The sequence below is a fragment of the Sesamum indicum genome, linkage group LG10, assembly GCF_026168435.1.
Source record: "Sesamum indicum cultivar Baizhima isolate 11 linkage group LG10, ASM2616843v1, whole genome shotgun sequence".
NCBI lineage: Eukaryota > Viridiplantae > Streptophyta > Magnoliopsida > Lamiales > Pedaliaceae > Sesamum > Sesamum indicum.
The window spans coordinates 21,781,621-21,795,822 of NC_142666.1; the positions used below are offsets into that span (position 1 = coordinate 21,781,621).

The 14,202-nt window shown below is 38.5% G+C and overlaps 2 protein-coding genes across 3 annotated transcripts in view; both read right to left on the reverse strand.

The window, feature by feature from the left end:
• Positions 1-3,338: 3,338 nt before the first annotated feature.
• Positions 3,339-6,600, reverse strand: LOC105178852 (dihydrolipoyl dehydrogenase, mitochondrial). 2 transcript variants are annotated; one of them, XM_088885733.1, is made up of 3 exons: positions 6,110-6,250; positions 4,898-5,607; positions 3,339-4,805 (listed from the first exon to the last, which is right to left on the reverse strand). In XM_088885733.1, exon 3 carries the CDS (start codon positions 4,782-4,784, stop codon positions 3,555-3,557), a length of 1,230 nt encoding a protein of 409 aa, XP_088741859.1. In that variant the 5' UTR covers positions 4,785-4,805; positions 4,898-5,607; positions 6,110-6,250; the 3' UTR covers positions 3,339-3,554. The 2 variants fall into 2 exon arrangements, with proteins under 2 accessions (XP_088741859.1, XP_011100710.1); XM_011102408.3 differs by lacking the exon at positions 4,898-5,607 and having other exon boundaries at positions 6,110-6,600.
• A 2,227-nt stretch (positions 6,601-8,827) lies between these two features.
• LOC105178851 (calcium-dependent lipid-binding family protein) overlaps positions 8,828-14,202 on the reverse strand; it is a 40,739-nt gene continuing 35,364 nt past the window's right edge. The window contains 9 exon segments of the mRNA XM_088885732.1: positions 8,828-9,529; positions 9,531-9,626; positions 9,806-10,093; positions 10,213-10,371; positions 10,913-11,269; positions 12,724-12,945; positions 13,475-13,601; positions 13,697-13,839; positions 13,917-14,094. Of these exon segments, the coding sequence (XP_088741858.1) occupies positions 9,326-9,529; positions 9,531-9,626; positions 9,806-10,093; positions 10,213-10,371; positions 10,913-11,269; positions 12,724-12,945; positions 13,475-13,601; positions 13,697-13,839; positions 13,917-14,094 (1,774 nt within the window). The 3' untranslated portion in view covers positions 8,828-9,325.

Sequence of the window (14,202 nt, forward strand, 5' to 3'; positions counted from 1 at the left end):
TTGGTATAGTGGGAGAGAAAAGCGTATTAAAGTCATGATCTGGGAAAATGGGGCTAATCTCTATAGCTTAATCTTTACGATTCTTTCCCATAAAACAACTTTTTCCACTTTGCACTAACTATCAACCATTGATGCCATCATGACATGTCAAGCCAAATTTATGATATAGTCCGTTTCTATGATATCTGATAAGTGCAATTCACCTTTTTATTTTATCAGGTTTTAAACCTGTAAACATAGCAATTCGTTATTCCAAGTCATATCTTCGACAAATAATAAAGGAAGCTCAAGACCATCCAATTTGCATTTTCTTCCTAAATCTCATCAAACATTGGGTAAATATTAGCCAGCAGGAAATGAGCAGTGTCTCCCAGATAGATGGTCACTAATAACCAAAACGACACTGCAAAGGCATTCCAACTTGCCGTTCCCTTCCCTGAGCCATGTTGGTTCAGCCCTTGCAAAGTTGTGTCTACAAGCAATTGGCTCATTTAGTGCAGCTGCTGTATATCTGCCTACACTTGCATAATCACCACCTTTAAAGTACTGGTTTGCAATGTTAATGTAATATAAGGCACTGTCGTAATTCACAGCACATGATTTGTATCGTTCTTTCAGTCCCTTATCTCTTGTTCTTAGAGACGAGAAGAGTATCATGTTTTTCGTTGCTTTAGCACTGGATTTGCTCAAGTCCATTGAGACTTCCCCAAGTTCAAGAGGAGAAGAGGCCTTACGAGCTCTACCATTTGATTTTAGAATCTGCAAGCACAGTTTCGGAGTTGTTGTTCTTTTGCAGACATCAGAGATCAAGTCATTTGATGTTTTTGCACGGACCCGCAGGAATGTTATATTGCAAAGTATGAAGAAGAACAATATGAATGGCTTAATTAGAGCAAAGGGCAATTCCATCTTGATTTCATCTACTCTGAAGCTTTGGTCGTCTTTTGTTATGTTTGGCTTGCCAGTCAATGCGTATCCAAGAGTTTTAAAGATTGGCAAATAGCTATTATGAAGTTTGACCAAAAATTGATAAGCTGAAGTTTGCAAACATATATATACAATTATTTCCCCAGGCATTCCACGCAAGATTCATCACATTGAAGGCGGAAAATTATTTCATTTCTGAACCATGTGATACATTGGGTATGTAAATAAGTATTAGTTGTTTTGGTTTAAATGATCAGAAATAACGGTTATGATGCTGCAAATATCTTTAAACTTCTGGTTGGCTCCTCTAAGTTGATCTGGCTCACTTGGTTGTTGCGCAAAATTCTGATCACAGTGAAGAGGGCGAATGGCGATAGCCACTGCCTTTGCGTACAGGGAGCTATAATTGCCAGAGTTGAGCAAAGCCTCCCACTCTCTGACCCCTCTAATGGCCTCAACATAGTCCTTCAAGCATGACCGAAACCGCTGTCTGGTCTTTCGCTTCCTTTCAACCTTAAATAGCATGATGATCAGCTTAAAAGTTTCTGTAGCAGTTAGTAATGTTGGTTTGAGAGAGATTTTGGCTAGGTCTCTAAGAGTTGCACCGGCAACACGACCACCTGGACTTAATATCAGATGACACAGAGGAACATTAGTTGTTTGTGAACAAATTGTTGTGATCAAGTCTGATGGTGTTGGGTCTGGTGTTGCGTTAGCCAGACATCCTAACATTACAAAGAGGAGAGGAAATAACAGAGAAAGTAGCATTCTCCCCATTTTACTGCAACTGGAGAGGTGGTTTGGGGGGTAATGGAGGACTTATATTGCAGATAGATTATCAGGAAACTAGTACAATCATGGATTTTTTCAAGTAATTCTTAATCAATCTGGTGCAGTTTGTGAATGAATTTAGTGAAAATTGGAAGAAGATAAACAGATTCGTGTAATGACAAGAATTTTCATTATATACACTTGACTTGTAAGGGGATCTTTAGTTTTCGATTTCATTGCTCGAATCTGTTTTCTATGCGTTACAAAATGGGTTATTGTTTTAGTGAGTGAGATCATCAGTCATATTAACTTAGAATTAGATTAAAACTAGATAATGGTTAATGAATATCTCTAACTTGAATTCATAGATTATTAAGAGTTAATTATACTGACTTCCCTACCAATATGAAAATATTCAAATTTCCCACTCTTATTATGAAAATTACATAAAACTTCTTCTTCAAATATATTCACCTTACAAATTGTCCCTTCTATTTAGATGATCTCATGAAAAAAAGGAAAAATGCATACTACCCCCTGTAAAAAAATGTCCGTCTGTGTAAAAAGAAAAATATCTATTTTGCATATTTTGTTGAAGTTATAATTATTTTATAGTAAGCAATAAAATAAAACTTATATATTATTTAAATGTTAAAGATATTGAGGCAAATTTCACTAATTTAGCCAATTTTATTATGTGAAGTAAAAATTTAAACAACTCTAATTCTAATGTATTTTAATTCTATTCTATACGTAACAAATATTGAACACATAAGTATTTTTTAAATTATTCAAGAAAAACATTTTCCTCCTTTTTATTTTCAAGTAAAGCAAATAAAACAAAATACTTTTAATAATTTCATACTAAGCAAAACAATTAATTGAAAAGAAAAAAACAAATAAAGACGGAAATAAAATTAGAAAAATGATTATCATCTTGCTCAACCCTTTTTTTCCTTGACGCACTATTCCCGTCTTCCCCCAACCAAACCCCGATCACCAGTGCGCCACATTGCGTTCACCAACAGCCCGCCCTCAAGCACTGCCCCTTCCCCAAATAACTCCTCTGCTCGAATCCGTATTTCCTACAACCATAAAGAAATCAGAATTCATTGCAGACGCCCCAATCGGAGCTTTGACCCCGCAACGGCGGTGGCGCTTACAATCAATTGTCATCAAAGAGTCTTGGTGGATGGTGATAGATACTGGAGAGGAGAGTGGTGGTGCGATCGTGAATTACTGGTAACAGAGTGGTGATGGTTAGGATAGGGAAGAAAATTAGGGAAACAGCGGAAGAAAGAGAAAGTTGGGGTGAGGATTGAGGAACGTGGTGGAAAAATAAATATTTGAAAAAGAAAATACTTGAGGATATTTTGATCCACTTCTATTTTCAATTTTATTGAATCATTTCTAATTTCATATATATATATATAAGGGGAAAATGACTATTTAAACACCTACCGTTACATATGATTAATACCTGCTAGTCAAAACAAGCAATTTGTAATTTTAATGGTGAGAAAGGAAAATTTGTATATTCCTATAGTATCAAGGTCAGTATAATTAACCCTATTATTATTACCAGGATTAATGTAGGAATAGCCTACTCAAAACCACCTACACCAAAAACCACCCAAGAGTTTTGGTATCAACCTAATTTCTTATTACTCACATTATCATGAGAAGAGCATTTCATTCAAGTACAGCAATATTTTCCCAAATGGAATGGGAAGAAAAGAAGGGAGATCTTTGTTCAACCACTCGATCATTTTGAGCAAGGCAGGAATTGATGCAAAAACTATGCTAGGTTTTGGTCAAAAACTAATCCCAACTCATTAAATAACATAAGGTATTTCCTAAATGTGAATGGGCTTGTCATATGTAGCCATGGCAGCCTCCTTCACTGCCTCACTCATAGTTGGATGAGCATGGCATGTGCGAGCAATGTCCTCACTTGATGCTCCATATTGCAGAGCCAAAACAGCCTCATGGATGAGCTCTCCTGCATTTGGTGCCATTATGTGGACACCCAAAATCTTGTCGGTCTCCTTCTCAGCTAGTATCTTCACCACCCCCTCAGCATCATCAATTGCCTTTGCCCTGCTGTTTGCCAAGAAAGGGAACTTACCCACACGATAATCAACTCCAAGTGTTTTCACCTGCTCCTCAGTTTTGCCTACAGATGCCACCTCAGGGTGTGTGTAAACAACCCCAGGAACCAAATCATAGTCCACATGGCCTTCCTTGCCAGCAATATATTCAACGCATGCAACACCATCCTCCTCAGCCTTGTGAGCCAACATTGGTCCGGGAATAACATCACCAATGGCATATACGCCGGGTACATTTGTGGCAAACCGTTCATTTACCAAGATCCGACCAGCTTTGTCAGTTTGAACTCCTATCTTATCCAATTCAAGTCCAGCAGTAAATGGAACTCTACCGGCAGAAACAAGAACAACATCAGCCTCAAGACTGGTCTGGTCACCGCCAGCTGCTGGTTCAAGGGTCAGCTTCACGCCATTCCCCGTGGTGTCGACAGACACAACCTTAGTTTTAAGAATGAATTTCATCTTCTGCTTCTCGAGGGAACGTTGAAATTGTTTCCGGACTTCCCCATCCATGGTTGGAACAATGTCTGGGCCAAACTCAACAACAGTAACTTCTGACCCTAGCCTGCCCCAGACAGAACCCATCTCAAGACCAATATAGCCAGCACCTATAACAACTAGTCTCTTTGGAACCTCTTTCAACGCTAAAGCCCCAGTAGATGACACTATTCTTTCTTCATCAATGGTTATACCCGGCAGACTTTTTACATCAGATCCAGTAGCAATAATGATATTCTTCCCTTTCACAATTGTGCTACCTCCTTCCAAAGTATCAACTGAAACTTCAGAAGGAGAAAGGAACTTGCCATACCCCTTGACATAGTTTACTTTGTTCTTCTTGAATAGACCCTCAATACCTTTAGTCAAGTTACCCACAGCTTTATCTTTTTGACCCATCATGGCTGGTAGATCAACCTCAACCGACGCAAGCTTTACACCATGATTGGCAAATGTATGCTTCGCTTCATGATACATATGCGATGAATGAAGCAATGCCTGACAAAATGGATAAGAATGTAGAGATTGAGCACAAATTAAAACATGATATCCTGAGTGCCATTCCATTAAACAAGTTCAAAAAATCTCACCAGACAAACGCATCGCCGATCAAGGAAAGCTCACAATTGGTAACAGTCCACCGAAACAATACAGTACATGACGTCATAAACTCCCTCCATCGAAAGGAGGAAATATATATTACTATTTGAATTTGTTCAAAACATTCACATGGACGAATTAGATTGACAAATAGATAAATTGGTCACCTACTACTACATCTATTTCAGATAAGATTTAGGGGTCTTTATTACAATATTGGATTAGATATTGAAGCAAGACAACAAGTTAAAGATCCAAGGAAGCAAGGCCATTAGTTAGAACTCCATTATATTACAGACCTCTCAAGTTTGCAGATATACATTATACGTAACGTTGAGTGGCAGTCAAACCGTCCCACAAATTTAATGAACTTTAGAAAGTTAAAGAGAAAACCCAGGAAATGCAATTTGCTTGTTCTTTTTACTTATTGTTATATTTATCCTATCAAATAAGTGAACACTGAGAACCTCTGTTGATGGAGGAAATGCATAACCATCTTTTGTTACAATCTATGGAACGCCACTAACTAGTACCCAGAAGTTTATCAAGGGAGATGACCTGAGACAAGCTAACAAAGTAGAGAAGAGCTTTCAGTGTCAGTTCTATGAAAATGTGGCTATAGTGCCACAAAAACCTTACTTAAGTTTTATGGTACCTCAAGTCTCCCTTCTTGGCTCAACTGCCTGCCAACACTCCCACCCTATAACAAACCAAGAGTAACCAAATTTTGCAAGATGCTAAAATGGTAACAAACCAATTATGAATCTTAAGGTCAACGCTTCTCGAAAGATATATGATGTTCAATAGCTTATATAATAAGCACAGCTGAATTCCACTATCTCAAATGGAACATCAGCTAGATGAAATTCTGCAGTTAAAAATGCCCTTTATGGTACCACCAAAAGGAAATATAGCTTTCACTTACTATTCACCAAACGAAAATTTTCGTTGACAACGATTTCGATTCGAAGAAGCATTTCAATTAGACGAGACATAATGCCGGGACCAATTAAGTAATAAGTAATGAAAAATCCTCAAAACAGCAGCTCATACTAGTGCATGTATTATGATTAAGTCAGAATCATGGATAGTTATAGGAAATCAATTAATAAAAAGAAAAGCACAAATTCAAAACCAAATCAAAATATAAAAGAAAAGAATGGGAGATGTAGAAAAATAGGGGAAAGACGTTTTGGTGATACCTTGGAAGGGATGCAACCAACGTTGAGGCAGGTGCCGCCGAGGGTACCGCGCTTCTCGATGCACGTAGTCTTGAGGCCGAGCTGCGCGGCTTTGATGGCGGCGACGTAACCACCGGGACCGCCGCCTATGACGACGACGTCGTTGTTATCGGATCCGGAAGCGAATCCCCTGGCGAGAATCCGCGTGCGGGTGGAGAGATGGTTGGAGGACGATGAGAAGAGAGTGGTGGCTCTTCGCCGAGCAATAGTGGCCATAGCCATTTGATGTGAGGGAGAGGGAGAGGATGTGTGGGTTTTGAGGGATATGAGGGTTTGTTAATTAGGTGGAATTGAGTTGTTAATAATTCAAGGAAAATTCTTAATCCTGTAGGAGAATCGGAGATGATGTGGTTGTCGTTGATGTAATCAATTTTCTAATCACCAATTTTAACTTTTTTAATTAATAAAAGAAGAGAAATTTATTCCTCCCCGAAAAGCAAAACCCAATTACAACAATCTATCATTATATATCTGCCTCTGCCTCTGCCTCTGCCTCTGCATGCCCGTGGATTTGGATCACCACTCACCTCTCTACCACTCATATCCCATCATCAACATATAACCAAACCTTCATCATGTAAATGGAACATGAGACACCAAATTAAACTACAGAATCAGACCTGGGTAAGGTCTCTGCCACCATTGAACATGCCAACACATTCACCACATCTGCATCTAATCTTCCCATGCCAAATTGTGTGGCTAAAAGATCACGAGTCATCTTGGAGAGTGCTGCTCCCCTCCATGATAAAACCATGCACCACTTCTTCCAAATAACAATCTAGCTCCCTCTTGGGGGGCCGCCCATCTGTTTCACCATGAACAAACTGCTTATATTCTTCCAAACAATCACCACCCAAAGCTAGCAATCTCCTGCAGAAGCTCTTCTTCTGGTTCAGAGTTTTACTTGCTCAAGAGCTACTCTTCTCCAGTTAGCCATCATAAAGTCTGTTGAGAGATCTAAAACTGTGCACACATGTGAGGTTCCAGACTTAGGTACTGTACTTTGAGGAAGAAAATTCAACATACTTCATTTTATATCGAGGATCCAGGACTGTGACAATTGAAACACCAGGAGCATGTTCTCCCAGTACTTGCGAAAAATTTTCAGCTTTCTTTGAGCTGTGATTCTGTCGAATTTATCTGAATTCATGGCTTCTTCAATCAAACCTGCTTGAGACAGTTGAAGATTATGTAGGTATATGTGCCTGCACCTTGATGCTTGTGTCTCAAGTAGAACGTCTGCTGCATTATGTACTGTGCGATTCTACAAACTTTCTCCCATCAGTAGATGGGATATCAAAACCCTTGTAACAGTCATGTAAGTATTCTCCCTTGACCTTAAACTGCAGTGCTCCTGGAGAGTGCCGAACGTGACATCCAGTGATGTCTTTCCAGGGAAGACTAAAAGGCAATTTTATTAGGCCTTGTTTACTAAGTCGGAAATGACGGGATATCCGCGTTAATCGGGCAATACCCACTGTTTACTTTCCATTTGCGTAGCCCGGGATGAAATGGCAAGGCCCGGTAGTGGGCTGGACTTGACCCCTCTTCTGAATCCGGGCTAGGGGGGTGGGATTCAAATCCCATCCATTTATCCCACTTCTCGCGCTTGCTCATTTTACATTTTTATCCTATCAAATGCTGTCAAGACCATCGAACACAAAGTATCTGCACAAGAAAATACCTGAAATAACTGAATATCCAGTTGAAGACTTGTTTTATCTAGTAAATGATTCATGATTATCATAAGGGTATCAGTGCAGCAGTCACCGACATGAGGCTGGACACCTTGTCTTGGATTTCCAAGTCAGAGGGGTATTTTAGAATAATACTTTCAGGAAGACTGTTAGGAGAAGAATCCAGAGCAGGAGTAACACCAAGAATGTAAGTTCTGAGTTTCCGGTTTTCATCAATAAAGTGAGCTTTACACAGATAGTAAAAATCACATTATTATGTTTATAATGTGTAAAATACAACAGTGTAATACATACATAAAATCAACTGCGGAATACAGTTACAATTCCCATCCCCCATCTCCCCTCCCCCCTCTCCCTCACTTTTGTATATTAACACCTAGGTACCAAAATCCCAACAGCATCTGCCACATCCCAATACATTCAAACAAAATTTTGGATTTTCAGGTCTACCACAAACTTGAGGTACAACAACTGCACAATCATCACTTATTATTAAGAACCACCCACCCTCAACTTCAGACGTAATTCTCTTGAATTTTGTATATCTGATCTCCTTCGTTCCAATGTCTTGAATGCCCAAGTACTTGATTCAACTGAAGCAATTTGAAACTCATTTTAGTTTTTGGTCTTTGTGGTAACATCCAAATCCTTACTACAAAATATAAACAAAAAAAAAGAAAAGACAACAAAATAGTGATCATTGCTATGCTGCTCAAATATAAAGATATATCCTGAAAGCAAACATGTAAGAGCTATTTTTCATTCAGTGGCGAGGTCAGCTGGCTCTGCATTTGATATTAACAAAGCCACCCTACCCTAATTCAGTCAGAATTCCGAAGAGAAAAAGTGAACAGGAATTTCCATATGGCACTAAGAATAGAAAGCGGTTCCAGCTAAATTGGCAATATATTTCTGTGCTTGCTAAATCTATTTACCAAATTGGAACTGCGGTCAGAAAGGCCAACCAAGCCTAGCAACATTCTGCAACAAAATGAATATATACCAATGATATTCTGATAATTATTTACATGAGACGGACAACAGTACATTTTAGGAAAACTTGACTTAAATATATACAGGAATGTTCCATCTTCCCAAAAAAGCATGAGATGCTTGATATGCACCAACACATATAGATTCTTGAATCGTCTTAAGAAGCATAGGGTTCTGGATGACAACTCTACATCACAGCAGAAAAGCATGAAGAGAATCAAATTAACAGTTGGCCAGAGTGCAACTTGCTTTGCTGCTATATGATTTCAGGAAACAACCGTTTCCTTCTCCACAGGACTTGAGATGAGCACAATTTCTTTGCAGCTGTCCAGTGTTTCTTGAGGTCTTTCATTTAGGCTTTCTTGGCACCTAAGGACAGGCACAGCACCACAGTACTCATGGCCATTGGCCTGTATTCTGACTTCTACGCTTTTGAGTGAAATCCTTGTGCAAAACTGATGTAATTCCATAACAAAACTGTTCCTTATTTTGTTTTCCGAAGCTGAAGTGGGGATAATTGAGGTTGAAGAAAATGAGCCAGCCGATATCTTAGCTTGCAGACGGCTTCACCTATTGGATCGCATATCCCTCGTCCTGTTAGCGACCTTTGAGCATGCTCTATAGCAGCAGTTACTTTGCCATAATGATCATTATTCACTGCACCAAGAGTTGAATTTAGTGATAAAGGCATCTGGTAGGGTGGGTGACAACATGTATCCTCCTTTAGGAATTACAGCATCAATTGCAGGAGAATAGGGCTTCCTCACTTTCCTCTTTAGTAAGCCCTGGAACCACACAGCCAAAGTAAATCTATAAGAAATTACACCAAAAAGCCCTTCGCAAGTTTAGAAAATCCAAGTACCTCAATGATCTAATATTCTGCTCATTTTAGTACGTAGGAAAAAGACCAGAAGAACAAGAGAAGCATTAAGTGTAAGAAGAATTATCAGAAACAAAACCGAACCATTGACTGTGTTGGCCCATAAGTAGATCTTGCTTGTTCGATTGAAGAATAAACCTCGAATGCTTGACCAGAATCACGTTCACACTTTATCTTGCGAGTTTGATCCTTCGCATCTAATGATTTACTCTGTAAATATAGAACAACTCGTGAAGGTGGAGCATTAGGCTGATCTTTCTTCCCATGAATGAGTTCCATTGTCACTAAGTCATCCCACACGACATCCCAAAGCACTGAACACGGATCTCTGGCGGGGTTGAATTTTTTCTGTCCAATGAGGTTGGATGGTTGCTGAAACAAGATATTGCAACATTCTGAGTTTCAATACCAGTAAAAGGTTGACAGGGAGAATTTGATATATATCCTTTTCAATAAGGAATCAGAAGCACAGGTTGGCACTCATAACTCACTTGCAACAGTATAACTCTTCGATGAGTGATCACAAGGATTCTGCCTTTGGGAAGTGGGAAATGGTCCTCATAGGCATCTGTTAAGGCAAACTTCCCTCGTACTTTGAAAAGATCAACCTGAACAAAAAATGATCCGCATTCTGCTAATTGCAGCATCACCTTCATCATGGCAAAGAGGGTGCGTAAGATTCATATTACGGATCAACTTTAAGCAAGTATGCCCAAGGGATGAAGGAAAATAAAGCTTAAAACAACCAGGTAATTAAACCCCAACAACGAAAATCAAATAGAATTATTTATTACACCAGACAATAAAATGCAGGCCTTAAAACCTTTCCCATTATAGTTATCAGAGGAGGTAGCATATGTGGGACTATAATGTCTTGCTTTAAGTCCAACAAAACTGCGTGCATTATCTACTTTACATAGTTGATTGCTGATAGTTGTTAATGACTGATTCATTTCTTACATTGTTGATGATTAGAATTCCTGATGTTAAGATAAGTGTAAGAGTTCACAAAGAACAAAGAATTTGATTCAGTTAAGAACAAAAGTAAGGAGTTAAAAGGCATCTGATGCACAATGGACATCAGATCCATGGATGATCCTGATCACAATCATCCTGGTTGTAGGACACCTCGACCAGCCAACATGGCACAAATATTCTGGGGAGCATTGCATAGAGCACAAGAGAGTGTACCTGTCCCTGTGCTTTATACTCATCATACGGCCTAAGCAAATTATCACCACTAATAGCTCGGGGTAGCCTCCGGCGAAGGAGTTGATCTTCCGAAGCAATAGCTGATGCTATCTTCATTCTCATTGCATTAGCACCTTCTGTAGTTTTTGACAAAAGTTCTAAAACACCACTAACAGGTTGAGCGGCAGCACCTATCAACCCCTTCCCAACACCCTGCACAAAGCCCTCAACACCGGATGCTTTTGCACCCTCAAGGGGCTTGGTTAAAATGCCAGTGACTCCCCGGAACAGGCCTTTAGCTAAGGCCCCTCCTCCTTCTCGAATTACATCACCCAAGTCCTCCACACCTTTGTTGTCCTGCAAGGAATAGGTAAACATAAGTTGAAGGAAAACTTGATGCATAACTCAACAAATACTGTATGCACATACAGAAAAGAAGACTGCATGCTAGGATCACATATCCAAGGGCATGCACTATTGCCTAATCAGTGTGAAGATCATGAGAGGTTAACAAGCATGCAGCTAACAACGATGCTAAAACAACGGCATTTGATTTCATCATTTGAAGCTTGATTAAAACTTTACTTTATTCATCTCAAAGGGACACTTGCATTTAGGTAGAATCAGCTAATTAGCAATCAACATGTCAAGGTGCGGCCAGACAGTGCCACAGGTAAAGGCACCCACCGCACACCTTTTTGTGCCTTCAACTAGAGAAACCTCAAATTGTCCCATAGAAGGAAAGAAATCGAGAGACTGCACACAATACAACAAAATCGTCACCTATCAATAAATGTCCCTTAAAACTTATTTGGTACTTCTATTTGACACCCATTCTGAGGCTTTGTTTGGTTCAGTGACAGGAAACGGGAAGTTAAAAGGGGAGGAGGAGTGAAAGGGGAAGGAGAGAGGTAAAAAATAATCATTTTCTTTTTGGTATGATGGAAAGGCAAGTAAATCTTAAATACTTTAGTTGTACCAAATACTTACGGAAGGAAAGTCTAAATTTATGTACTTCTACCAACTAATCCTTTTCTCATCATTTTGTACTAGAAATTACACAAGTCATTAAAGTAATTTTAAATTATTAAAAATTAAACCTGAAAACTGGTTAATAAAAATATGCATCAAACAATAACAATAATGAAATATTTTTTCAGTGCCAACATCTCAAATAAAGGAGTTCTTTTACTAGTAAAATAATTCAATATTACATTATTACCTATAGTAAATAAAAATAAAAATGGGTATTTTTTTATCTTTTCAGTCCTATACTTCCACCTTTCTGCCCACTTTTGAACGGAAACAAATTTAGGCTCTCAAGGTGCTTTATATACATCTAGTTTTACTTCCCCTTCCTTTATTCTCCCCAACCAAACATGAGACTTTTTCTTATACTTCTCTTTTACTTTAATTTTTTTTATGCATTCATTTTCACCCGAACCAAACAAGCTCTAAGTCTGCAATTTTTCAGCACTTTCACCACATAAGCCAGGCATTTCATGGTTCAACGCTAAAGAGTAGTATGAATATTATCTGGAAGGTTCAATTCCATGGTCAGCAAACAAGTAAAGCATTTATGGTTGACATGTAACGAGAAAATCTGAAATATTTTCTGTTGTCCAAAGTTCTAATTAAGCACTTAGTCACACAAACAATGGGAACAATAATTTGAAATGTCCAATAATTTTCTATTAGCAGCATAATTAGGCATCTTGTTAGATGAAGGTATTGAGTTGATCAACACTTCTGAACTGACAGTCAGGATCAAAATATCTAAGAACGTTTGTTGAATGGAAAAATTTTCTAACCTGTCTTTGCCGACTTTGTATGAATTTCTTGTCCATGGACAACGCAGCAACACCTTTGCTCATATGTCCAAGAGCACTACTTGCATTGCCCAAAATATCAACACCCGAAAGCAGCTGCAGGGGCTGACTGAGAATGTCCTTTTTTATGTTTGAGAGAGCATTCCAGACTAGAACACTATGTCTCATAGACACATTTTCCTGAAATCTCTGATTTATACGGACCTGATAAAACAGCATAGGAAATACTACATTAACATTTCTTCGACATCACCAAGATATGAAAATACAGAAGACCATCTGTTATTTATCAGTCAATTTGGGATCTCAAATAGTTTGATTCCTATAATTTAATAGCTACTGCAAGCATAATGTTTTGAAACTACAAAATGACGTCACCTAATGTAGAGGAAACTTAAAAGAAAAGGAATTAGAATGGAGGGAGTAAAAATACTTCCTGAGTATATGAAAAATATCAGAGTACTTGCATACAAGATCTCGGTTGACACATAGCTAGAAAGAGAGAACTAAGTAACTGTAGTACAATGATTATTATATTTTGTCTTAGTAAACTACCAAGGACATTTGGGGGAATGTAAATTATCAATGGACTAGACAGTCCTCTGGTTTGCTAACACATACTTTCCTAGCCCAACCAAAATATTTAATTGGTCAAAGCCTTCAGATGTAAAAATATATATCAACAACAGTGTCAGATCAACATTATGGAAGAACTAAAGGAGCCCATGCTTACTGGCATATTTTCAGTATTCCCCAGAGCAGTCATTAAGCTCGCCCAAAATCCAAGGACACCCACTGGGCGTTGAGTTGGGGACATAACCATGGTTACTTTGAAACGAACTTCTGAGATACTGAGAACACTGCCAATAAAAAGTACTATAATTCGACCCACATTCTTAGAAGCAAATGCAGAAACACATATATAAATGATCGCAGAAGATAATGCTTCACATACCCAATTTGAATAATGGGATCAACTGAAACCGAAGTGTTCTGAGTATCAAAGATCCTGCTTATATTAGCCTGCTGGATCAGGGCATGAAGCCGCCAAATTATTGGTTCGTGAATATTAATCAAAAAGGCAGTATTTTCAGGTCCCTGGCACAACATTTTTCAATCATCTTTTAGCATCACAAATAAAAAGTTTTAAGTAAAATATACTTCACCATACTCACTTGCAAACCTATGTAAGGATATATACACAAATCTAAAGCTCCACTAGATTGTTGAGTCACAGAAAGCTTCAAAATATAATCAGTATCCTCGCCAACTCTTTGTGGCCGGAAGAGAACTGGCATTGGAGTTAGAGGCAACTGATTATCCAACTGAATTCCCCCCATTCTTATTTTAAACCTGATTAATGAAATCCAGTATTAGCACAAGCATATAGAAAAGATATGATCAAATGTAAAGGGAAAACAAAGACAATCTAAACTATAGTTAAAGCTAATTGTTAGAGAA

What these genes read in the sequence shown, in the direction of transcription:
- LOC105178852 (XM_011102408.3), bottom strand. Translation starts at nt 6,370, where the DNA reads ATGGCTATGGCCACTATTGCTCGGCGAAGAGCCACCACTCTCTTCTCA. An exon ending in TTGGTTGCATCCCTTCCAAG is followed by an intron (nt 4,806 to 6,109) that starts GTATCACCAAAA and finishes CCATTTTGTCAG; the next exon opens with GCATTGCTTCATTCATCGCA.